The sequence below is a fragment of the Papio anubis genome, chromosome 10 (assembly GCF_008728515.1).
Source record: "Papio anubis isolate 15944 chromosome 10, Panubis1.0, whole genome shotgun sequence".
In the NCBI taxonomy this organism is placed as follows: Eukaryota; Metazoa; Chordata; class Mammalia; order Primates; family Cercopithecidae; genus Papio; species Papio anubis.
Window position 1 is genome coordinate 89,001,090 of NC_044985.1, and position 24,810 is coordinate 89,025,899.

At 38.5% G+C, this 24,810-nt stretch overlaps 1 protein-coding gene across 15 annotated transcripts in view; it reads left to right on the top strand.

The window, feature by feature from the left end:
• The window catches only part of PARD3B (par-3 family cell polarity regulator beta), a 1,095,492-nt gene that overhangs the window by 564,411 nt on the left and 506,271 nt on the right, over positions 1-24,810 (top strand). For all 15 annotated transcript variants that reach the window (XR_002516428.2, XR_002516429.2, XR_002516430.2 and 12 more), the window contains 2 exons: positions 18,060-18,146; positions 23,448-23,573. Coding sequence is in view for 12 of the 15 variants with exons in the window: in XM_021924389.2 (XP_021780081.1) it covers positions 18,060-18,146; positions 23,448-23,573 (213 nt within the window). In the remaining 3 variants the exon portion in view is untranslated. The remainder of the gene's footprint in view (positions 1-18,059; positions 18,147-23,447; positions 23,574-24,810) is intronic.

A 24,810-nucleotide genomic window follows, 5' to 3' on the forward strand; every position in this document is an offset into this window, starting at 1 on the left:
GAATGACTGAATAGATACAATACATTGCTCCATAAGTCATAAGCAAAACTGTTAACTGCTCACTCATTATTAACACAAACATCTTTAAAGAAAAATAACATTTAAAAGACATTCTACAAATAGTTTTACAATATGCATTTCTTACGAAGCACCATTCAACTTATTTTGATCTTAAAAAGACAATGAAGCAAGAGGTTTGGTGGTTTTTTAAGAAAATTATACTTTGACTTCTCTTTAAATGGCAAGCAATATGTACAAAAGACCTTCACCTCATCCCTAATTCCTATCTCGTTTCTGACTCTGCCTTATCTCTCCACTCCTACTTTCCCAAATAAGCCTTCTTCCAGACTTGCCTTTTGTTTCATGCTTAACACTGTCAGCACGTTTTAGCCTATCCTCTCCTGTGTCCAGGATGTCTATTCATTGGTCAAACTGTTTGCAGAGGCCATCTCAAAATATATGAGACATTTCCCCATGTTGCGAAGCTTTATGCCTGTAGTTATTGCTCAAGCCTCTATTTTTCTATTACTTGCAGTTAGATTATTCCAATAATTTAGTAATTCCTGCCTCAAGTACCAATCTCTCCCTTATGGTTCCCTTTTCCAATTGGGCTCACATATCACTGCACAAATATTTCTTTTTTTTTCTTTTTATTATTATACTTTAAGTTCTAGGGTACACGTGCATAACGTGCACGTTTGTTACATATGTATACTTGTGCCATGTTGCTGTGCTGCACCCATCAACTCGGCCATTTACATCAGGTATAAATCCTATGCAATCCCTCCCTCCCCTTCCCCTCCCTAATAGGCTCCCGTGTATAATATCCCTTCCCGAAGTCCAAGTGATCTCATTGTTCAGTTCCCACCTATGAGTGAGAACATGCGGTGTTTGGTTTTCTGTCTTTGTGATAGTTTGCTAAGAATGATGGCTCTAGCTGCATCCATGTCCCTAATGGCGACACACAAACTCATCCTTTTTATGGCTGCATGTATTCCATGGTGTATATGTAAAATTACCATTTTTTAATCCAGCCCTGTCACCACGGACATTTATTGATTCCAAGTCTTTGCTATTGTGAATAGTGTCACAGTGAATGCTATGCATGTGTCTTTTATAGCAGCATGATATATAATCCTTTGGGTATATCCCCAGTAATGGGATGGTCATATGGTACACTTGTTCTAGATCCTTGAGGAATCGCTTTCATACTGTTTTCCATAATGGCTGAACGAGTTTGCTGGGTCCCACCAACAGTGTGTAAAAGTGGGTTCTATTTCTCCACATCCTCTCCAGCACCTGTTGTTTCCTGACCTTTTTAATGATTGTCATTCTAACTGGTGTGAGATGGTATCTCATTGTGGTTTTGATTTGCATTCTGGATGGGCCAGTGATGCTGGAACATTTTTTCATGTATCTGTTGGCTGTATGAATGTCTTCTTTGAGAAATGTCTGTTCATATCCTTTGCCCCCTTTTGATGGGGTTTTGTTTTTCTTGTAAATTTGTTTGAGTTCTTTTTGTAGGTTCTGGATATTAGCCCCTTGTTTCTCTGATGAGTAGATTGCAAAATTTTCTCCCATTCTGTAGGTTGCCTGTTCACTCTGATGGTAGTTTTGCTGTGCAGAAGCTTTTAGTTTAATTAGATCCCATTTGTCAATTTTGGCTTTTGCTGCCATTGCTTTTGGTGTTTTAGGACATGAAGTCTTGCCCATGCCTATGTCCTGAATGGTACTACTCTAGGTTTTCCTAGGATTTTTATGGTATTAGGTCTACCATTTAAGTCTCTAATCCATCTTGAATTAATTTTGTATAAGGAGTAAGGAAAGGATCCAGTTTCAGCTTTCTACTCTATGGCTAGCCAGTTTTCCCAGCACCACGTATTAAATAGGGAATCCTTTCCCCATTTCTTGTTTCTCTCAGGTCGTCAAAGATCAGATGGCTGTACATGTGTGGTATTATTTCTGGAGGACTCTGTTCTGTCTCCATTGGTCTATATCTCTGTTTTGGTACCAGTTGTTTTGTTGTAGCCTTGTAGTATAGTTTTAAGTCAGGTAGCATGATGCCTCCAGCTTTGTTCTTTTGACTTAGGATTACGGAGGATGCGCGGGCTCTTTGGTTCCATATGAACTTTAAAGCGTTTTTTCCAATTCTGTGAAGAAACTCATTGGTAGCTTGATGGGGATGGCATTGAATCTATAAATAACCTTTTGTAAGCAGTATTTCATTTTCAATTTATAGTGATTCTTCCTATCCATGAGCATGGTATGTTCTTCCATTTCCATTTGTGTCCCTTTTATTTCACTGAGCAGTGGTTTGTAGTTCTCCTTGAAGAGGTCCTTATATCCCTTGTAAGTTGATTCCTATATTTTATCTTTGGAGCAATTGTGAATGGAAGTTCATTCATGATTTGGCTCTCTGTTTGTCTGTTACTGGTGTATAAGAATGCTTGCATTTTGCACACATTAATTTTGTATCCTGAGACTGCTGGTTGCTTATCAGCTTAAGGAGATTTTGGGCTGAGACTCCATGGGGTTTTCTAACATACAATCATGTCATCTGCAAACAGGGACACAATTTGATTTCTTCTTTTCCTAACTGAATACCTTGATTTCTCTTGCCTACTGTCTCTAGTCAGAACTTCCAACACTATGCTGAATAGGAGTGGTGAGTGAGGTGGACCCCTGTCTTGTTAGTTTCTCAAAGGAATTCTTTTTCCAGTTTTTGCCTATTCAGTATGATATTGGCTGTGGGTTTGTTGGCAATAGCTCTTATTATTTTGAGGTATCGCTCCATCAACACACCGTAATTGAGTTTTTAGCATGAAGGGCTGCTGAATTTTGTCAAAAGCCTTTTCTTGCATCTATTATGATAATCATGTGGTTCTTGTCTTTGGTTCTGTTTATATGCTGGATTATGTTTATTGATTTATGTTTAATCCAGCCTGGCATCCCAGGGATGAAGTCACTGATCATAGTGGGATAAGCTTTTTGATGTGTGCTGCTGAACTGGTATTTGCCAGTATTTTATTGAGGATATTTGCATTGATGTCACCGCATTTATTATTCATTTTTGTTATGTCTCTGCCAGGCTTTGGTATCAGGGATATGCCACCCCATAAATGAGCGAGGAGGATTCTCTTTTCTATTGATTTGAATAGTTTGTAGGAATGGTACCAGTAGCTCCTCCTCCTTCTGCACCTCTGTAGAATTCATAGCCAGGGAATCCATCTGGTCCCACCTTTTTATTGGTAGGCTATTAATTATTGCTCCCAATTTCAGAGCCTGCTATTGGTCTATTCCTAGGGATCTCACTTTCTTCCCATTTATCTTGAAGAGTGTAAGTGTCCATATCCATTTCTTCCATTTTCTAGTTTATTTTAATGAGAGATGTTTATATAGTATTCTTGATGGTAGTTTGTATTTCTGTGGGGTCAGGTGATATCCCTTTTATCATTTTTTTATTGCATCTTATTATTTTGATTCTTTCTCTTTTCTTCTTTATTAGTCTTAAGCATGGTCTGTTTCAATTTTGTTGATCTCTTCAAAACCAACTCCCCTGATTCATTGATTTTTTGAGGAGGCTTTTGTGTCTCATTCCTTCAGTTCTGCTCTGATCTTATTATTTCTTTGCCTTCTGCTAGCTTCTCAATGTGTTTGTCTTTGTTCTCTAGTTCTTTTAATTGTGATGTTAGAGTGTCAATTTTAGATCTTCCTGCTCTCTTGTGGGCATTACTTAGTGCTATAAATTTCACACAGCTTAAATGTGTCCCAGAGATTCTGGTATGTTGTATCTTTGTTCTCATTGGTTTCAAAGAACATTCATTTCTGCCTCTACTAAGCATGTACCCAGTAGTCATTCAGGAGCAGGTTGTCTGCTTCCATGTAGTTGAGCCGGTTTTGGATTGAGTTTGTTAGTCCGAGTTCTAGTTTGATTGCACTGTACCAGCATTTGTTGTAAGTTCTGTTCTTGTACATTTGCTGAGGAGTGTTTTACTTCCACTATGTGGTCAATTTTGGAATAAGTGCTATGTGGTGCTGAAGAATGTATATTCTGTTGATTTGGGGTGAGAATTCTATAGATGTTCATTAGATCTGCTTGCTGCAGGAGATGAGTTCAATTCCTGATATCCTTGTTAACTTTCTGTCTCTGCTGATCTGTCTTAATGTTGACAGTGGAGGTTGGGAAGTCTCCCCATTATTATTGTATGGGAGTTCAGTTCCTTTTGCAAAGTCTCTAAGGACTTGTTTTATGAATCTGGTGCCCTGTATTGGGTGTGCATATATATTTAGGATAGTTAGTTCTTCCTGATGAATTGATGCCTTTACCATTAAGTGTAATGTAGCCTTGTCTCTTTTATCTGACTTAAGCCAAAGTCTATTTTATCAGAGACTAGTATTGCAACCCTGCTTTCTTTTGTTCTCCATTTGCTTGGTAAATCTTCCTCCATCCCTTTATTTTGAGCCTGTGTTCTGCATGTGATGGTCTCTCAAATACACTAGACTGATGGGTCTTGACTTCTTATCCAGTTTTGCCAGTCTATGTCTTTTAATTGAGCATTTAGTCCATTTACATTTAAGGTTAAGATTGTTATGTGTGAACTTTGATCCTGCCATTATGATATTAACTGGTTATTTTGCCTGCTAGGTTGATGCAGTTTTTCCTAGCCTCGGGATGGTCTTACATTTTGCATTGTTTTAAATGGCTGGTACCGTTGTTCCTTTCCATGTTTAGTGCTTCCTTCTTCAGGGTCTCTTGTAAGGCAGGCCTAGTGGTGACAAAATCTCTACATTTGGCTTATCTGTAAAGGATTTTTATTTCTCCTTCACTTATGAAACTTAGTTTGGCTGGATATGAAATTCTGGGTTTAAAATTCTTTCTTTAAGAATGTTGAATATTGGCCCCCACTCTCTTCTGGTTGTAAGAGTTTCTGCCAAGAGATCTGCTTTTCAGGTCTGATGGGCTTCCCTTGTGGGTAACCTGACCTTTCTCTGGCTGCCCTTAAGATTTTTCCTTCATTTCAACTTTTGGTGGACCTGGCAATGATGTGTCTTGAGTTGCTCTTCTCGAGAGTATCTTTGTGGTGTTCTCTGTATTTCCTGGATTTTAATGTTGGCCTGCCCTACTAGGCTGGGGAAGTTCTCCTGATCCTGGAAGAGTGCTTTCCAACTTGTTCCATTTTCCCCTCACTTCAGGCACCTCTAATCAGACGGAGATTTGGTCTTTTTACATAATCCCATACTTCTTGTGCAGGCTTTGTCTTTATTTCTTTTTCCCCTCTTTTTCTTAGGTTTCTCTTCTCGCTTTCCATTTCATCTTATTTGATCCCTCAATCGCTGATACTCTTTTCTTCCAGAAGGATCGAGTCGGTTACTTGTGTTTAATTTGTCAATGCATTTCTGTGGTCATGTTTCTTTTCATCTCTTTCATTTCGTTGCTTAGGACCTTTCTGCATTAATTAATTTTAGCCATCAATTCTTCCACTTTTTTTTTCAAGATTTTATTTTTTTGTTGGCAATGCAATTCTCCTTTAGCTCTGAGAAGTTTGATGGACTGAAGCCTTCTCTCATCTCACAAAGTCATTCTCTGTCCAGCTTTGATCCGTTGTTGGCACGAGCTATGGCCCTTTGCCGCCGGGGAGATGCGCCTATTTTTGAATTTCCAGCTTTCTGCCCTGCTTTTTTCCCTCTAATCTTTTTAGACACACCTGCCTCTGGTCTTTGATGATGGTGACGCATGGGTTTCAGAAAAGTCCTTCCTGTTTGATAGTTTTCTAACAGCCAGGACCCTCAGCTGTAGGTCTGTTGAGATTGCTTGAGGTCCACTCCAGACCCTGTTTGCCTGGGTGGCTTCAGCAGCAGAGGCTGCAGAAGATATGAATATTGCTGAACAGCCAGTGTCTCATTCATTCTTGCTTTGGAAGCTTCCTCTCAGGGGTGTACCACCTGTGAGGTGTGGGTGTCAGACTGCCCCTAGTGGGGTATTCCTGTGCTGGCTGCCCAGGGGTCAGGGGACCCACTTGAGCAGGGAGTCTGTCCCTTCTCAGATCTCAACCTTCTCGCGGTCGGGAGATCCACTGCCTTCAAAGCTGGCTGTCGAGCAGAGTCGCTTACGCCTTGCAGAGGTTTCTGCTGCTTTTGTTGTTGGTCTGTGCCCCTGTCCCCAGAGGTGGAGTCTACAGAGACAGGCAGGTTTCCTTGAGCTGCTGTGAGCCTCCGCACCCAGCAGTTCCCTCGAAGCCTCCCAGAGGCTTTGTTTACCTACTTAAGCCTCAGCAATGGCAGGTGCCCCTCCCCCAGCCTCCCCTGCTGCCTTTGCTGCAGATCACAGACTGCTGTGGGATAGCAATGAGGAGGCCTCCGCGGTGTAACCCTCCTGGCCAGTGTGGGATATGATCTCCAGGTGTGCCTGTTTGCTTAAAGTGCAGTGCAGGCTGGGGTGGAGCACTGATTTTCCAGGTGTTGTGTGTCTCAGTTCCCCATAGGAAAAGGGATTCCCTTTCCCCTTGGCGCTTCCCAGGTGAGGTACAGCGACAGTTCGCTTCTGCTTGCCTCCTCGCTGGTCAGGTTGCAGCAGCTGACTAGCAATCATTGTCCGCACTTTCTAGTGAGATGAACCCAGTACTTCAGCGAAAAATGCAGAAATCACCGGGTCTTCTGTGTCACTGGCTGGGAATTGGTATCGGAGCCTGTTCATTCGGCCATCTTGCTCACTTCCACTGCACAAATATTTCTAAACCATAGCACTTATCACACTTTTCCCTAATTCTAGAACCTGTAGTGACTTCATTTTCTACAAATTAAGTATAAATTTGCTAGCCAGAAATTTAACACACCACTCCGAGATTGGATCTCAAGCTAATGGTTTAATCTGTCTCCTATACACAGCACCTTTCTTTCTTTCCCTCTCTTTTTCTCCCTTCTTCTTCCTCCTCCTTATTCTCTGTCTCTCCCATCTTCCTCCCTCCCTACCTCTCTCTAATATTACAACCAATTGTTACGCTCACAACCTATCCTCATTCAATATCTCCGTGCAGTTGACTTTCTCTCCTGTGCATGCCTGCTCCATCCCCTCAACTACCTTTTCTGATGGAAGACCATTTGTCCTTCTTCAGGAATAGATTCCTAATCCCAGCTTCCCTTCCTAATCCTGTACCCTCCTTCTCTGAAACACATAACAAGGTGCCTCCACTTTGAAACTGCACCTTGGTTAAACAGTTAAGAACTCTGCTCTGGGGTGCAGTAAATCCCTATTTGAGTCTTGACTCTATAGAAATGGTATGATGTTGGACAAATTATTAAACTCTCTAAGCATAAGTTTACTTCTAAAATGGATGTGATATAAATGTTTACTTTGTAGATTTAATATCAGTACATGATATAATGTCCAGAAGAAGGTTAGTACACTGCCTCCCAAGTGATAGCACGCGTTCACTGAGAATTTACTACTGTGACCCATTGCTTTCTATTCTTTTTTATTACCTGTCTCAACCCTCCCCTTAGATTATAAACTCCTCAAGCATTGGTCTTTGTTTTTTCCTCGTAGAACTTCCCCAGTGAAACAACTCAATTAATATTTATTGAATTCAAGTGAAGTAGGTGGATCTCATCACCAACAACAAAGTCTTTGATAGATTTTTACTCGTACATTTGCATCCTCAAGACATTTTGCGATCAAGTAGAGTTCAAGGTTATCCTCAGACTCTTCCTGGAGGTTTCCCTCTGTAGTCCGCCTCTCATACCATTGCATGTCACAGATCTGAGAATCCACCCTTCCAGAAAATCAGCTAACACCCACCCAGGTGCTGCAGTCCTTTGTCTTCTCTCTGCATGTCAGCAGTCTGATTGCAAATAAAACATGTTCCTCAATCCTGCAGTATTTAAGGCTTTTTAAAGAAAGTCTTACTGAGGAAATCAATAGAAAAAAATGGATTATTCTCTTTTAGCCTGTAAGCTTGTTTCCTTAGAAAGTTCTAACAATCATACTAATAGCAGGTAGTTATTGAATGCTTTGTAAATGCCAGATGTGGTATGTGTAACATATATGTGTTATGATCTTTATTTTTCCTATTAAAGCCAACAACTCTAATAGGGAAATAACTAATCTTTTTTTTTTTTTTTTGAGATGAAGTTTTGCTTTTTCACCCAGGCTGGGGCGAAGTGATGTGATCTCAGCTCACTGCAACCTCTGCCCCCTGGGTTCAGGTGATTCTCGTGCCTCAGCCTCCCAAGTAGCTGGGATTACAAGTGTGTGCCACCACACCTGGCTAATTTTTGTATTTTTAGTAGAGATAGGGTTTCTCCATGGTGGTCAGGCCGCTCTCGAACTTCTGACCTCAAGTGATCTGCCCACCTCAGCCTCCCAAAGTGCTGGGATTACAGACGTGAGTCACCGCGCCTGGCCGGGAATTACCTAATCTTAATGTTCTCTGTGTGCAAATGAGGAAACTGAGGCACCAGGTCTTAATTAAAATAATTTACTCAGACTCCTGACTCAAAAGTTATCACTGGGATACACTTTCTCTGTAATTACGCATGTGAATCATGATTTTCTTCTGAAATAAAGTACCTCCCCCTCCCCATCCTCAATCTTATCTCTTCCATACCTCAAAAAGTGACCTGCCATGGAGTTTAATAATCTTAGTGTTAAAAATGCCGTCCATTTACCTTGTGTGAAGAAATGAGACTTACAAACATCTGCAACTTCTGTTGTATATTTTTCCCTCAGGCTTGAAGTCTTTCTTCTGGATGGAAACCAAATAAAGCCTTTCGCTTCTAGCTCTAGCAGACTTGCCATTCATAATGACAGTCTCATTTTTAGACCACTGATTCTGCAGCTTCACTCATAGTTTTGTCTAAATCTCAGATTGGTAGCAGCTGGTTCCAGTTGTATCAGTTAGATCTTAGAGCATTTTGCTAGTTTAATACTAGTTAAACTAATGCTTTATAACTATCTGCTTATTTTAGTATGTCTTAGAAAGTTGTATAAAGATAGCTATTTTGATCTTAGTAAAATTCTCCCACTTTTCGTCTATGTGTAACCAAAATATTTTTCTTTTATCCCACACAGTTTATTTTCTTTTTTTTTTTTTTTTATAAGTGGTTGTCAACCACTTATTCTTTCCACTGCCAGAATACCCTTTCCACCTCACTTTCTGTATTTTCCATTTTATTTTATTTTATTTTATTTTATTTTTTATTTTACTTTAAGTTCTAGGGTATATGTGCACAATGTGCAGGTTTGTTACATATGTATACATGTGCCCCGTTGGTTTGCTGCACCCATTAACTCCTCATTTACATTAGGTATATCTCCTAATGCTATCCCTGCCCCCACCCCCTCCCCACAACTGGACCTGGTGTGTAATGTTCCCCTTCCTGTGTTCAAGTGATCTCATTGTTCAGTTCCCACCTATGAGTGAGAACATGCGGTATTTGGTTTTCTGTTCCTATGATAGTCTGTTGAGAATAATGGTTTCCAGCTGCATCCATGTCCCTACAAAGCATGTCAGAACTCTCACATCCCTTTTTTATGGCTGTTAGTATTCCATGATGTATATGTGCCACATTTTCTTAATCCAGTTCATCACTGATGGACATTTGGGTTGATTCCAAGTCTTTGTTACTGCATTTAGTGCTGCCAATAAACATACGGTGTATGTGTCTTTATAGCACCAGTGACTTCATAATCCTTTGGGTATATCCCTAGTAATGGATGTGGCTGGGCCAAATGGTATTTCTAGTTCTAGATCCTGAGGACCGCCACACTGTTTCTCACAGCGTTGAACTAGTTTGAACTGCACAGTGTAAAAGTACCCTATTTCTCCAACACCTCCCAGCACCTGTTGTTTCCTGGACTTTTTGATTGCCATTCTAACTGGTGTGAGATGCATTCATTGTGGTTTAATTCCATTTCTCTGATGGTGAGTGATGATGAGCATTTTTTCATGTGTGTCTGTTGGCTGTATGAATGTCTTTGAGAAGTGTCTGTTCTATATCCTTTGCCCACTTTTTGGTGGGGTTGTTTTTTCTTGTAAAATTGCTTGAGTTCTTATAGGTTCTGGATATTGTCCCTTTGTCAGATGAGTAGATTGCAACATTTTTCCCATTCTGTAGGCCCGCCTACCTGATGGTAGTTTCTTTTACGTGCAGAAGCTCTTTATTTAATGAGATCCCATTTGTCAATTTTGGCTATTGTTGCTATTGCTTTGGTGTTTTAGACATGAAGTCCTTGCCCATGCCTATGTCCTGAATGTATTCCTGTGGTTTCTGGGGTTTTATGGATTTTAGGTCTAACATTTAAGTCTCTAATCCATTCCAGGAATTAATTCTTCGTGATGAGTAAGGAAAGGATCCAGTTTCAGCTTTCACTGGGTAGCAATTTTCCCAGAAAGGTTTATTTAAATAGAACTTTCCCATTGCTTCGTCAGGTTTGTCAAAGATCAGATGGCTGTAGATGTGTGGTGACATTTCTGAGGACTCTGTTCTGTTCCATTGGTCTACATATTCTTGTTTTGGTACCTACATGCTGTTTTGGTTACTGTAGCCTTGTAGTATAGTTTGAATTCAGGTAACATGATGTTCTCAAACTTTGTTCCCTTTGGCTAGGATTGTCTTGGCAATGCAGGTTCTTTTTGGTTCCATATGAACTTTAAAGTGTTTTCGTAATCGCAAAGAAAACCACTGGGTGTTTATATTACTAGTTCCATAACAAACTCTCGGGCAAAATACCACTTTCACAATATTGATTCTCCTTTTCCTATTCAAGGAGACATGGCATAATTTTTCCATTTGTTTGTGTCCTCTTTACTTTGTTGAGCAGTGGTTTGTAATTCTCCTTAAAGAGGTCCTTCACATCCCTTGTAAGTTGGATTCCTAGGTATTTTATTCTTCCTTTGAAGCTGTTGTGAATGGGAGTTCATCCACGATTTGGCTCTCTCTTTGTCTGTTACTGGTGTATAAGAATGCTTGTGACTTTTGCACATTGATTTTGTATCCTGAGACTTTGCTGAAGTTGCTTATCAGCTTAAGGAGATTTTGGGCTGAGACGATGGGGTTTCCTAAATATACAATCATGTCATCTGCAAACAGGGAAAATTTGACTTCTTCTTTTCCTAACCAAATACCCTTGATTTCTTTCTCTTGCCTGATTGCCCTAGCCAGAACTTCCAACACTATGTTGAATAGGAATGGTGAGAGAGGGCATCCCTGTCTTGAGCCAGTTTTCAAAGGGAATGCTTCCAGTTTTTGTCTATTCAGTATGATATTGGCTGTGGGTTTGTCATAAATAGCTCTTATTATATTGAGATATGTTCCATCAATACCGAATTTATTGCGAGTTTTTAGCATGAAGGGCTGTTGAATTTTGTCAAAGGCCTTTTCTGCATCAATTGAGATAATCATGTGGTTTTTGTCTTTGGTTCCGTTTATATGCTGGATTACGTTTATTGACTTGCATATGTTGAACCAGCCTTGCATCCCAGGGAGAAAGCCCACTCGATCATAGTGGATAAGCTTTTTGATGTGCTGCTGGATTCGGTTTGCCAGTATTTTATTGAGGATTTTTGCATCGATGTTCATCAGGGATATTGGTCTAAAATTCTCTTTTTTGTGTGTCTCTGTCAGGCTTTGGTATCAGGATGATGTTGGCCTCATAAAATGAATTAGGGAGGATTCCCTCTTTTTCTATTGATTGGAATAGTTTCAGTAGGAATGGTACCAGCTCCTCCTTGTACCTCTGGTAGAATTTGGCTGTGAATCCATCTGGTCCTGCACTTTTTTGGTTAGTAGGCTATTAATTATTGCCTCAATTTCAGAGCCTGCTATTGGTCTATTCAGGGATTCAACTTCTTCTTGGTTTAGTCTTGGAAGAGTATTAGTGTCCAGGAAATTATACATTTCTTCTAGGTTTTCTAGTTTATTTGTGTAGAGGTGTTTATAGTATTCTCTGATGGTAGTTTGTATTTCTGTGGGGTCGGTGGTGATATCCCCTTTATCATTTTTTATTGTGTCTATTTGATTCTTTTCTCTTTTCTTCTTTATTAGTCTTCCTAGCGGTCTATCAATTTCGTTGATCTTTTCAAAAAACCAACTCCTGGATTCATTGATTTTTTGGAGGGTTTTTTGTGTCTCTATCTCCTTCAGTTCTGCTCTGATCTTAGTTATTTCTTGCCTTCTGCTAGCTTTCGAATGTGTTTGCTCTTGCTTCTCTAGTTCTTTTAATTGTAATGTTAAGGTGTCAATTTTAGATCTTTCCTGCTTTCTCTTGTGGGCATTTAGTGCTATAAATTTCCCTCTAAAAACTGCTTTAAATGTGTCCCAGAGATTCTGGTATGTTGCATCTTTGTTCTCATTGGTTTCAAAGAACATCTTTATTTCTGCCTTCATTTTGTTATGTACTCAGTAGTCATTCAGGAGCAGGTTGTTCAGTTTCCATGTAGTTGAGCGGTTTTGATTGAGTTTGTTAGTCCTGAGTTCTAGTTTGATTGCATTGTGATCTGAGAGACATTTTATTATAATTTCTGTTCTTTTACATTTGCTGAGGAGTGCTTTACCTGTAACTATGTGGTCAATTTTGGAATAAGCATGATGTGGTGCTGAGAAGAATGTATATTCTGTTGATTTGGGGTGGAGAGTTCTGTAGATGTCTATTAGGTCCGCTTGGTGCTGAGTTGAATTCAATTGCTGGATATCCTTGTTACCTTTCTGTGTTGTTGATCTGTCTAATGTTGACAGTGGGGTGTTAAAGTCTTCCATTATTATTGTATGGGAGTCTGAGTCTCTTTGTAGGTCTCTAAGGACTTGCTTTATGAATCTGGGTGCTCCTGTATTGGGTGCATATATATTTAGGATAGCTAGCTCTTCCTGATGAATTGATGCCTTTACCATTATGTAATGGCCTTCTTTGTCTCTTTTGATCTTTGTTGGTTAAGTCTGTTTTATCAGAGACTAGAATTGCAACCCCTGCTCTTTTTTGTTTTCCATTTGCTTGGTAGATCTTCCTCCATCCCTTTATTTTGAGCCTATGTGTGTCTCTGCATGTGAGATGGGTCTCCTGAACACAGCAAACTGATGGATCTTGACTCTTTATCCAATTTGCCAGCTGTGTCTTTTAGTTGGACCATTTAGTCCATTTACATTTAAGGTTAATGTTGTTATGTGTGAACTTGATCCTGTCATTATGATATTAGCTGGTTATTTTGTTTGCTAGTTGATGCAGTTTCTTTGTAGCATCAATGGACTTTACATTTTGACATGTTTTTGCAACGGCTTGTACCTGTTGTTCCTTTCCATGTTTAGTGCTTCCTTCAGGATCTCTTGTAGGGCAGGCATGGTGGTGACAAAATCTCTAAGCATTTGCTTGTGTGTAAAGGATTTTATTTCTCCTTCACTTATGAAACTTAGTTTGGCTGGATATGAAATTCTGGGTTTAAAATTCTTTTCTTTAAGAATGTTGAATATTGGCCCCCACTCTCTTCTGGCTTGTAGAGTTTCTGCTGAGAGATCTGCTCTTAGTCTGATGGGCTTCCCTTTGTGAGTAACCTGACCTTTCTCTCTGGCTGCCCTTAAGATTTTTTCCTTCATTTCAACTTTGGTGAATCTGACAATTATGTGTCTTGGAGTTGCTCATCTCTTTGTGGCATTCTCTGTGTTTCCTGAATTTGAATGCTGACCTGCCTTACTAATTTGGGGAAGTTTTCCTGGATGATATCCTGCAGAGTGTTTTGCAACTTGGTTCCATTTTCCCTGTCACTTTCAGGCACACCAATCAGACATAGATTTGGTCTTTTCACATAATCCCATATTTCTTGGAGGCTTTGTTCATTTCTTTTTACTCTTTTTTCTCTACACTTCTCTTCTCACTTCATTTCATTCATTTGATCTTCATACGCTGATACTCTTTCTTCCAGTTGATCAAGTCGGTTACTGAAACTTGTGCATTTGTCACATAGTTCTTGTGTTATGGTTTTCATCCCTATCAGTTCTTTTAAGGACTTTTCTACATTGGTTATTCTAGTTAGCCGTTCGTCAAATCTTTTTTCAACATTTTTAATTTCTTTGTGCTGGTTATATAGTTCCTTCTTTAGCTCTGAGAAGTTTGATCGACTGAAGCCTTCTTCTCTCAACTCGTGAAAGTCATTCTCCATCCAGCTTTGTTGCGTTGCTGGCAATGAGCTGCGTTCCTTTGGAGGGGGAGATGCACTCTGATTTTTTGAATTTCCTGCTTTTCTGCACTGCTTTTTCCCCATCTTTGTGGTTTTATCTACCTTTGGTCTGTGATGATAGTGACATACTGATGGGGTTTTGGTGTAGGTGTCCTTTCTGTTTGTTAGTTTTCCTTCTAACAGTCAGGACCCTCAGCTGCAGGTCTGTTGGAGTTTGCTTGAGGTCCACTCCAGACCCTTTTTGCCTGGGTATCAGCAGCGGAGGCTGCAGAAGATAGAATATTGCTGAACAGTGAGTGTTGCTGTCTGATTCTTGCTCTGGAAGCTTCGTCTCTGGGGTGTACCCCACCATGTGAGGTGTGAAGTGGCAGTCTGCACCTAGTGGGGGATGTCTCCCAGTTAGGCTACTCAGGGGTCAGGGACCCACTTGAGCAGGCAGTCTGTCCATTCTCAGATCTCAGTCTCCGTGCTGGGAGATCCATAGCTCTCTGCAAAGCTGTCAGGGACATTTACCTCTGCCGAGGTTTCTGCTGCTTTTTGTTTAGCTATGCCCTGTCCCCAGAGGTGGAGTCTACAGAGGCAGGCCGGCCTCCTTGAGCTGTGTTGGGCTCCTCCCAATTCAAGCTTCCCCATGGCTTTGTTTACCTACTTAAGCCTCAGCAATGGTGGGTGCCCCTCCCCCAGCGTCGCTGCCACCTTGCAGTTAGATCTCAGACTGCTGTGCTAGTGATGAGGGAGGCTCCGTGGGCGTGGGACCCTCTGGGCCAGGTGTGGGATATAATCTCCTTTTGTGCCGTTTGCTAAGACCCTTGGTAAAGCACAGTATTAGGGTGGGAGTTACCTGATTATCCAGGTGTTGTGTGTCTCAATTTCCTTTGGCTAGGAAAAGGAATTCCCTTCCCCCTGCGCTTCCCAGGTGAGGTGATGCCTCTCCCTGCTTCAGCTCTTGCTGGTCAGGCTGCACCTGCGGACCAGCGCCAACTTCCGACATGCCCCAGTGAGATGAACCAAGTACCTCTGTTGAAAATGCAGACGTCACTCATCTTCTGTGTCACTCACACTGGGAGCTGGAGGCTGGAGCTGTTCCTATTCGGCCATCTTGGGTGCGCTCATATTTTCCATTTTAAATCAACCTTCTAGCTTATTTTCTAGCTACTATAGTGTCCTCTAAAACATAAATGTGCACATTTCCTGTTCACCAGTCCCTGAATTCTACTCTAGAGTTTATCTAAACAAAGAGCATTAGTAGCCTATTTTCATGTCTTTGTATAATCTCACTTTATGAGATATGTAGTCATATAAATGTGTCCAGTCCTACTTGCTATGTTTCTCTTCCATGAAGACTGTATATATAGAGATCTCTATGGAACAGAACTCCATCAAGTATTTCTAGCACTGCGGGTTGTTTTCTCTTTTAAAATAAATAAAAATATGTGAACTGGTCGATGGAGCATTATTTTTCAAATGTTCTCCTTTTCATCTTGAAACAAATAATGGGTAACATTTTATAGAGAACATGATGAGACATGGTCTATGTAAAATTATATTACTTATCTTTATTAAACAGATCTAACTTTCTGTAAGTGCTTATATATTACAGTAAACAAAATCGAAAGTCTTTTAGGCTTTTTTTCTGGGATAGTACTATTTTTGTGATAATAATTTACAAGTTATCAGAACAATTCTAGCTACAAAATTGCAACTATTGTGTGTGATGGTAGAATAAAAAATTTATTTTGAGATATTGAAAGGAGACTCTCATAAAATAAATTCAACTTTTAAAACTCCATTCTCACAAATTTTTTATGTTTTTTTTAAAAGATTGGCTACTTAAATATGTTTGACTTTCTTAAGTGAATGTAAAAACACATTATTAATGATTGCTAAAGAGTAGGTATCAGTATGATACATATAATTTATTAATCTTATAGAAGGGATTTTGAGTGGGAGTAAAGAAATATTTGTAAAATAGAAAAAAATGAGAATTCATGAAAGGTATGCTAAAAATTCTTCAGCTGAAAACTTAAAGTCTATAACAGACTAAACACATTCCAAACGCCTCTGTATATTACATATGGATGCTATCTCTCAGCATGTGGATACTTGATACATTTATTAGGAAAGATTTGTGTTGTGCTTTCGGTGCAAAACTATAAAAATATGTTATAAAGGTAAGGGCAATAATTTTCAGTGACTAAGCAAAATTTGAATCTCTGTTTATAAAAGTCTTTAAAAGCAGTATTATAAACCTAGAGTGCAAATGCTTTTGGTTTAGTCTTCCTCAAATACCTAAAAATGCACTATAAATTCTGTTATTATATAAAACTTATTGCTTTTTGTCTATTGAAAGCCATTCAACTTTCTCTGTCAACCAAGCATTTTATATTCAGACCTTGTAATGCATACCTATATATACCACCATATACACATATTTATATGAATGTTCATATCCTCACATATATGGAGATGAATCATTTAATACTGTATTATCACTCTAAGATTTGTTTTGTTTTTAGCTTTTATTCCAAGCCTCTGACATAATCTGCTTGACTGAGCAAGTTTTACATATATCAGCAATATCTGGGTAAAACTCATTTGAAATTTATTATCAGATTTGAAATTTCATCATATTCCACAAATGCTGAAAACTGGTGTGCTCTTTTTTGCATTTCTTAATGATAATAGGCTTGCAAAGAAAACACATTAAAAATCAACCTAATCCACTGATGAGAATATATTTAATGTATTTATTTTAGATTACTGATAATTTAGGGAATACTTCATGCAGAGTGAATTCATTATACATTTTGCTTAATGCTGTTCTCAGCTTTCCAGCAAGAAGCCAAAATTTCACCGTTTTCATGTTGGAGCAGAAAGCATTTGTAGCAGCTGTAGCTCTTAATTTGACATCTAGTTTCAGGTCATTTTCATGTAAATAGGAAACAATGGAGACCTGCTTACAATTTCCATAACGTGGATGTTTGCTTCAACTTTATTATTTTCTTCTGACAATTATATTTTCTCCCTGGGATTAAAGGAACCAGTAATCATTCACAGTTATTATTTTTCATCTTTATGAAAACTTGGTAGTTCTACTCTTTATTACTCAAAAGCTCCCAGTGCCTTCCATATTTCAGTCATACACACAATCTATTAATGTTTCTAGTTCATCCTTTCCTTAATCTGGGGTAGGTTAGGCAGGTCAGGTTTTCTATTTCTTTCTATAATACATTTTCTTCAGGCTTTGCAACCTCTTTTTCTACCTTTAAAAAAATATAGGAGGTGAAAATTTGGAATTATTCTCTTGAATATAACTGATGTTTTATTGAAAAGCAAGTTTGAGTTTTGATTTATATTGCTTTGAACATGCCCATATGTATTACCAACTGTGGCTTCAGAGCCATTATAACATGTAATTCTGTGCTTTCTCTAATAAGCATTTTATTTCATTTTTCCTCTGTTCCAGAGAAGAAGCCTACTTTATGCTGAAGCATCAATGTGCTTTCTTCTGTGTTTTGTATGATCTGTACAGTAATTTTCAAGTGTGTTTCAATGGGGAAAATTTTAATTTTTGTGTACCTCTTTTAAAATATGTTGACTTATGCAGATTAAGTTAAGTAGGAAGGTATTTTTGTAGGTAGTCATTTCCATTTGTTCCTCTTCTAGGAGTAAAAATAAGAAATCAGAGAGCCTTTTAAACATTTTGTTTTCTGGATCATCTGAACATACCAATAAATTATGTATTCTTTTGACTTAGTCTCTGCTGTTGAAGTTATATTAGTTGATATAATCTGAGTGGGGTGTGTGTGTGTGTGTGTGTGTGTGTGTGTGTTTTAGATGTGCCTTCTCTGTTTTTTAGGAGACACTCATTTGTGCTCTTGTTTTTTTCTGTCCCAGTGATATGACAAGAACAGTGGAGATTTCTGGGGAAGGAGGCCCATTGGGAATACATGTAGTGCCCTTCTTTTCATCTCTGAGTGGAAGGTAAGATGTTTTTCTCATTCTAGAAGCTCGTGCTAATGAAAACCCTGATTTGAGCTCCTTTTCCCAAATATTTTTCAGAAGGAGATTAAATGTGAATTCTGTTATTCAAATGGATACCTCAAGACATACTTTTGTTGGCCACTTAAGTGTTGGAAACAAAAGACAATAATTGACTTTAGGATGTAATGGGGGAAAAAATCAGCCACAGTTTCTCCATTTACAATTAATTATGAAATACTTCCTTAAAGTATCCTTGTCAGTGACATATAGTAAACAGATTCTTGGCAAAGATATTAACATATTGTTAGACAAATGTTGCAACTGAATTTTTTTTATATTCCAGAATATGCTTCAACAAGTGAGTATAATAATTCTAAATTGGTATATCCTGTTATTCCTCAAGTATGTAGCATTTAGAATAATAAATATTCTAACATTTTAAGTAGCTGTATCTGATGCTGTGTATGTATGATGGCTTTACAGAAGCAACGTGTCATCATGCTGTATTTTCCTAAAATATAATTTAGTCAATTAAAAATAATTTACCACATCTTTTTGGAATTTTTAACACATTATGTTGCTAAATCCACACTGGTAAAAATGGCATTGTAGATTGAATCAACACTTCTTGAAATTTACATCTGTCTAACTGGATTTAAAGACTGTTCTCTTGATGGAAATTAAAGTATGTGCCTCAGAGTTCATATTAGCCCTGTTAAAACAATTGTACTGAACTTGTTTTAAATATTATGTCACTTTGTAATAAAACGACCACATTTAGCACTAGACTGATATTGACAAGGGTTGTCAGAAACTTAAAATCAGTTTTTCACCAACATGACATGATTGCAGTTAATTTACTGAATTTATTTTCTTAAAAACATCATTGAAAAGGGGGGATTCCTTAATTTAGTTTAGGATCTCACAGATGAGACAAGTCAGTTGATTTCCCAAGGTCACACAAAATCCAGCTCCCCTAACTTCTCACTTCATTGTTCTTTCAAGAAATAAAATTTTCCCAAAGGTTATATAGTATTAATTTAGTGATTCTGAATATTTATCCAATTCAGTCTGCCCTATAGCAAAAAGAACAGATTTAGTCATGGTATTTGGGTTGGCATCACATTGAGCAGGTAGCCATCTGCTACCTGTAATTGCGAAGTCATCACCTTTTTTTTTTTTTTTTGCAAATAACATCTGATGCCAAGCTCTCACTGGAATGAATGTTCCCAAAAAGAAATGAACCAAAAAGCTAGCAGCTCTTATTGTCTCGTTTCCTGTATGTGCTAATAAGTGTGTTTATAAATGTTATGGGTTATGGCATAGGACAAACTGAGGTTGTTTTTGATAGATAGGGTGAATATTTACTCAGTTGTCATGAGAAATTCTAATAACTTTTGGCAGAAGTATACTAACAGAGCTTTGTGAACTACCAGAGCTGTTAAATGACCAGGCTCTTTAGTTTAATGATGCTGGGATAGAACACAAGATCTTCCCAATTTCCAAAAATGAGAAAATATACAGTGTGACAGTCGCTATACTTCATTTTCAATAGTTCAGAAAACAAGCTGATCCTATAGCTCAGAAATAACATTCTCTCACTTCAAACGAGGGAAATACACTAAGCTTTATTGATTCCCTCCCTCCCCCTTCCTGGTTCTGATGCCTAGCACAAACCTTGTAGAATAGAAGAAAGAGTACTGGACGTGGTTTCAGAACTATTGGATTTGAATCCCACTGTTCTTTTTTATAACCTTGATCAAGTCCCCTAAACTTGCCTCTTTTGAGTACCTACTTTACATCAAGGTTATGGTGATTAAATAACATTAAAAATGTGAAAGTTCCTTGTAAACCACATAATGTATGAATGTGTAAATCATCAGTATGATGATTATTTTGGCTAAAACCAAAAAGCCTGATTCAGAAATGCAGTTTTATTATAAGTTCATGGTTAACTGTTCAGTAACTTGGTGAAATAGTTCTATTATTTTTTTTGCTATCCACCAGTATTATAGAAAGGAAATTTAATTAAAAAACATTAAAAATGCTATGGAAGTGGAGACATGAGCCAATAAAAGTTAAGAAGTAATGAGTACAGGCTGAAACAGCATACTTAACTCAACCCATGTGTCTAGATGAAACTGCGTATAGAGCATGTCAGACAAGTGTTTGACTTCATAATGCCATATGGTTTCACTGTGTGAGCACAGGGGCTTCGTTAAGGTCATAGTGCTATACTTTGCTCTTAATTTCCTTCCATTTATTGGTTTGTGCCATTATTTTAAATTGGAATTTACATTTAATTTTTTACTAAGATTACTGTAATTGACTTTGCCTCCTATTTTTTTTTTCTTTTAGAAAACTGTTGCCACACCTGTTGTTGAATAAGAAACCTAATCTAAGTTAGATCATCCTAAGTAAATTATGGTGGCTGCTCTACTAGATAAAGCCTCAATGAATCCATTAGATAGCATCACAGAGGGATGCTGAATGCTGCTTATATTGAGGGCCATTGGCTTTCCCAGTAAAAACAAAACAAACAAAAAAACTCCAAAGTTCTTGCAACTAAAACACAACTTAATTTTATTCATATTTTAAAAATCAATGTGTTTTTTTGTGAATTAAAAACATAAATTAATTTGTTTCAGTACAGATAGCATAATAGGCCTCAGTTTCATAGGGAAGACAGCTAAACAGGAGAGAGAACAAGGGCTGAATGAAAGCTAATAAAGACTGTGCGAAGAGATATTCAAACAAAAATACTAAGCTGGTGAAGTCACAGGCTGTGTGACATTGGGGAAAGAACAGGAAAGGGGCAAGGAGAAGATGTTGGTGCCTAAATGATGATTAGAAGAGCAAAAAGAATTGTTACCCCTCTAGTTCTGTGAGGCTGTGGATTTCAGCATCCTTTATCACTGCTCATTAATGCAAATTAACTGGTTAGTCTCGGCCTATAACTTCTTGACAGCATTAATCTTTGAATTCTGTGAGTCTTGGTCCCAAATGAGACAGCTACCACAGCCCACCAGTTTAGGGCAAAGAGGATAATGAGGTATTGTTTTCTGAGCCTTCTCATAGTGGTCTGGATGAAATCAAACTGGAGGGAATCTATCCCTTCCATGGAGCAGAGAGGGCAGAAGTGGTTTGTTGCCAGGGACCAAACTAATAAAATCAGTCAGTTTTACATTATACCGAAATTACCTCTGACACATGGGTTTTACAGTTGGGCTTATTCTGTCAATAAATTTTTCATGGAAAGTTAGATTATTTAGATCAGTGAGGTTCACATAGCATACTCCAGCTGTAATATGCCAGCTAAATTGCAACCCAGTGGCCCGAAAGAATTAATTCATCTCCCAAAATGTGAAATTAAATCCTAGGGAGTAACATTACATGACTGATGATGTACTGAATTAAATTAAAGGAAGACTTGAATGCTTGTTAAAAAAATATCACTTACATAAACAAGTGTATAACCACATGTGAGCCTCCTAATGGATCAAGTTATTGTGAATCCACCCTAACAGAAATCCAAAATGTGGACTCTTAGGATGCTGTTTAATTTAGGGGAAAAAAAAACAACACAATTTTTATCTATTATTTTAATGTGTCAAATAGTTCCATTTTTAATACTGTGTTTCAAGATTAAAGTAACACAGAATATGATTAATTTGCTAACCTACTAGAACTAGGAAATGAACCACAAGACCCCACCGCACACTTGTTCCTATAACCCTGAGCCTTCCCTGCAGTAGAGGGCGTGACTGCTTGCTGTTCTCTCTCCTGCAGCAGCATGCTGTATTCATTTAACATTTTCAAAGTAGAGACCCAAATATCACTGCTATGCCTGTTGAGGTCTTGAGAAGATGGGAGCTCATTAAGGGGGCAGAGGCTCAACTCCGTGGCCACTCCAAACAGAAGGACTGCTTTCTCTGATACTTGCATTATAGATTGCCCTTTTCTATGGCTGACCCTGTTATTTACACATAAAATGTGCTCATGTTTTATTTAGATTTGAAATTTAATGTGAAGGTATTTTGTAATAGCACACATGGTTCTTATACAAAAGAGAGTGACAAAGTAGAAAAACAAGAGGATTGATAAAGCATAGATCACAGTTTCTCCAAACCTAGCAGACTCCTCTTGCAGGACATATCTACCTTTCTTACTCTGGGACACAGCTAAGCCCTGTCATATCACAAAGAGAAGGGAAATCCCACAAATGAGAAATAATGAAAATACGTATAAGTTCCATTTCTTATGGTTTTTGGTTTAGTTTTGGTTTATGTATATAACAGAATTGTGTACGAATGTACACACACGCACACACAATTTTAATTCTTATGGCTATAGTTCTCTTCCTTCTTTCCTTCTCTTCCAACCCCCTCCTGATTCTAAGCTACAACCACAAAAATCCGGAAGCCCCTTTGTATCCTCTCTAATTTAGCCTCTTCTTGGTTGAAATTTCAGACAACTCTTCCCAAAGCCTGCCTTCATCACGTCGCTGCCCTGTTTGGAAGCAGGGGCTACTGGATGCCCCCGTCCAGGTCCATCAGATTAAATTCATTGACTGTTCAAAGCCTTTGTGTGTGGCACTGGTCTCCCATCTACTTAGCTCTCATATTTTTGAAGACTCTAGGCTTGTTAATGTCTTTAGTTTTTGGACTTCAGCTGTACCCTAAATTTATACTGAAGTTACCTGGTCCTGGCCCTACAGCTTTGTCTCAGACTCCTCCATCCTGAGCACAGAGAAAACGCCCAACACATACTTGATTTGGTAGCACCAACAAATGGGATCCAGCTTCCTTCTAAACTGAGTAATATGATCTGAGCTTAAATGTTTGTTTACTTCTTAAAATGCAAATTATTAGAATAGGTAGTAAGAATGCAAAACAATTACTGTGAATACCCTAATGCTCTCCCACTGCAAAACATCACGTTGCTGTGTTGGCACTAACTCAGACTTACTTATTATAGTCAGGTTTGATGCCCTTCTCCAAACCACAAGTCTTTGGTGTCAACTCCACTAAACTAGCCTTTCAATAAGTTTACTGCGAGCATGAGAAATGAAGTCTCAGATTGATGTTAGTACTTATGCATATTTATCTAGAAGGGCTTTTTGTCCTGTAGTGAGTTTTGGCTTTTTTGGATTAGGGATTAAAATAACAAACAGTTGCCTGAATATGAAGTATAATTTCTTTTGTAAATAGAAATCAATAGTATTTCTGAACAGTTGCAAGTGGAGAAATAATTAGCATTTATTATTCAGTAATTATGTTTCAATCTAAATTTTGCATTTAGGATTCTAGGACTCTTCATCCGAGGCATAGAAGAAAACAGCAGGTCCAAGCGGGAGGGACTATTTCACGAAAATGAATGTATTGTAAAAATCAACAGTGTGGATCTCGTAGACAAAACGTTTGCTCAGTAAGCATTTTTTCATTGTTTTATTTACTCTATTGATCCCTAGCATGGTTATAATCATTACTGAACTCATTATGATCAAAATAGTAGGTAGAATTTCTAGTCACTTCCCTTTGAACGATCCAGGACATCCATTTTCAAATGCTTCTAATGTTTTAGCCTACTCAAAGGTGGCCCACACATGTCTCTGGCAGGTCTGAGAATGCTAAACTACAGCATATCACAAGCCTTCCTGCCTGGCTGTCTTTACTGGGGCGTCGTTCAACGGGTTTGTTTTTCTTGCGCTATGGGTCAGTTAAACTGGTATTTAATGGCTCTTTTCACAGACTGTTAGTTCAGCTTATTAATTAACTTACTTTGTGTCAGCAGTCTTCCTTAAGCTAAAAAATCTGTGAGAGATGTCTGAGGACTCACTGAATCATAGAAACAAACAGAAAAAAATAAAATTAAAATACTATCTCTTGGCCAGGTGCAGTGACTCACACCTGTAATCCCAGCACTTTGGGGGGTCGAGGTGGGTGGATCATGAGGTCAGGAGATCAAGACCAGCCTGGCCAAAATGATAAAACCCCATCTCTACTAAACATGCAAAAAAAAAATTAGGCAGGCTTGGTGGTACGCACCTGTAATCCCAGCTACTCAGGAGGCTGAGGCAGGATAATCGCTTGAACCTGGGAGACGGAGGTTGCAGTGAGCTGAGATTGTGCCTTTGCACTCCACCCTAGGCGACAGGGAAAGACTCCATCTTCAAAATGAATAAATAAATAAAAAAATACTGTCTCGCTCAAGAAATCATCTCTCTGCATGTGAAAATGTTAAGGGAATGGCTTCCTGTACCCATGAATTAGAGTGTATAGTAATCTGATGCATATTTTTTTAATGTATGTTGGCATTGCAGTGGGATTCTGGACCAAAGGACTAAGTACTAATAATCCTTGGGAATCATCACCACCCTCTTGTTTCTGACCAAAACAGCTCCTAATACATCTTCTCTCTGGGCATTAGTTGTCAATATTGTATGTGTGCATGTGGACAAAGATGAGTGGTTGTGGGTAGAGGAAGAGTGGGTACTGGCTGCTAAGTATGAAAAGAAGTGAGACCTTAGAAGAATCTATTGTGTTAAAATAATGATAGGCAAAACTATAATTATTATTAGTAATAATCTTTTAATATACTACTGTGCTTTTTCACAAGGACTTGATAATTATGCAAAGCAGTCATTACTTCTATTTTATAGAGG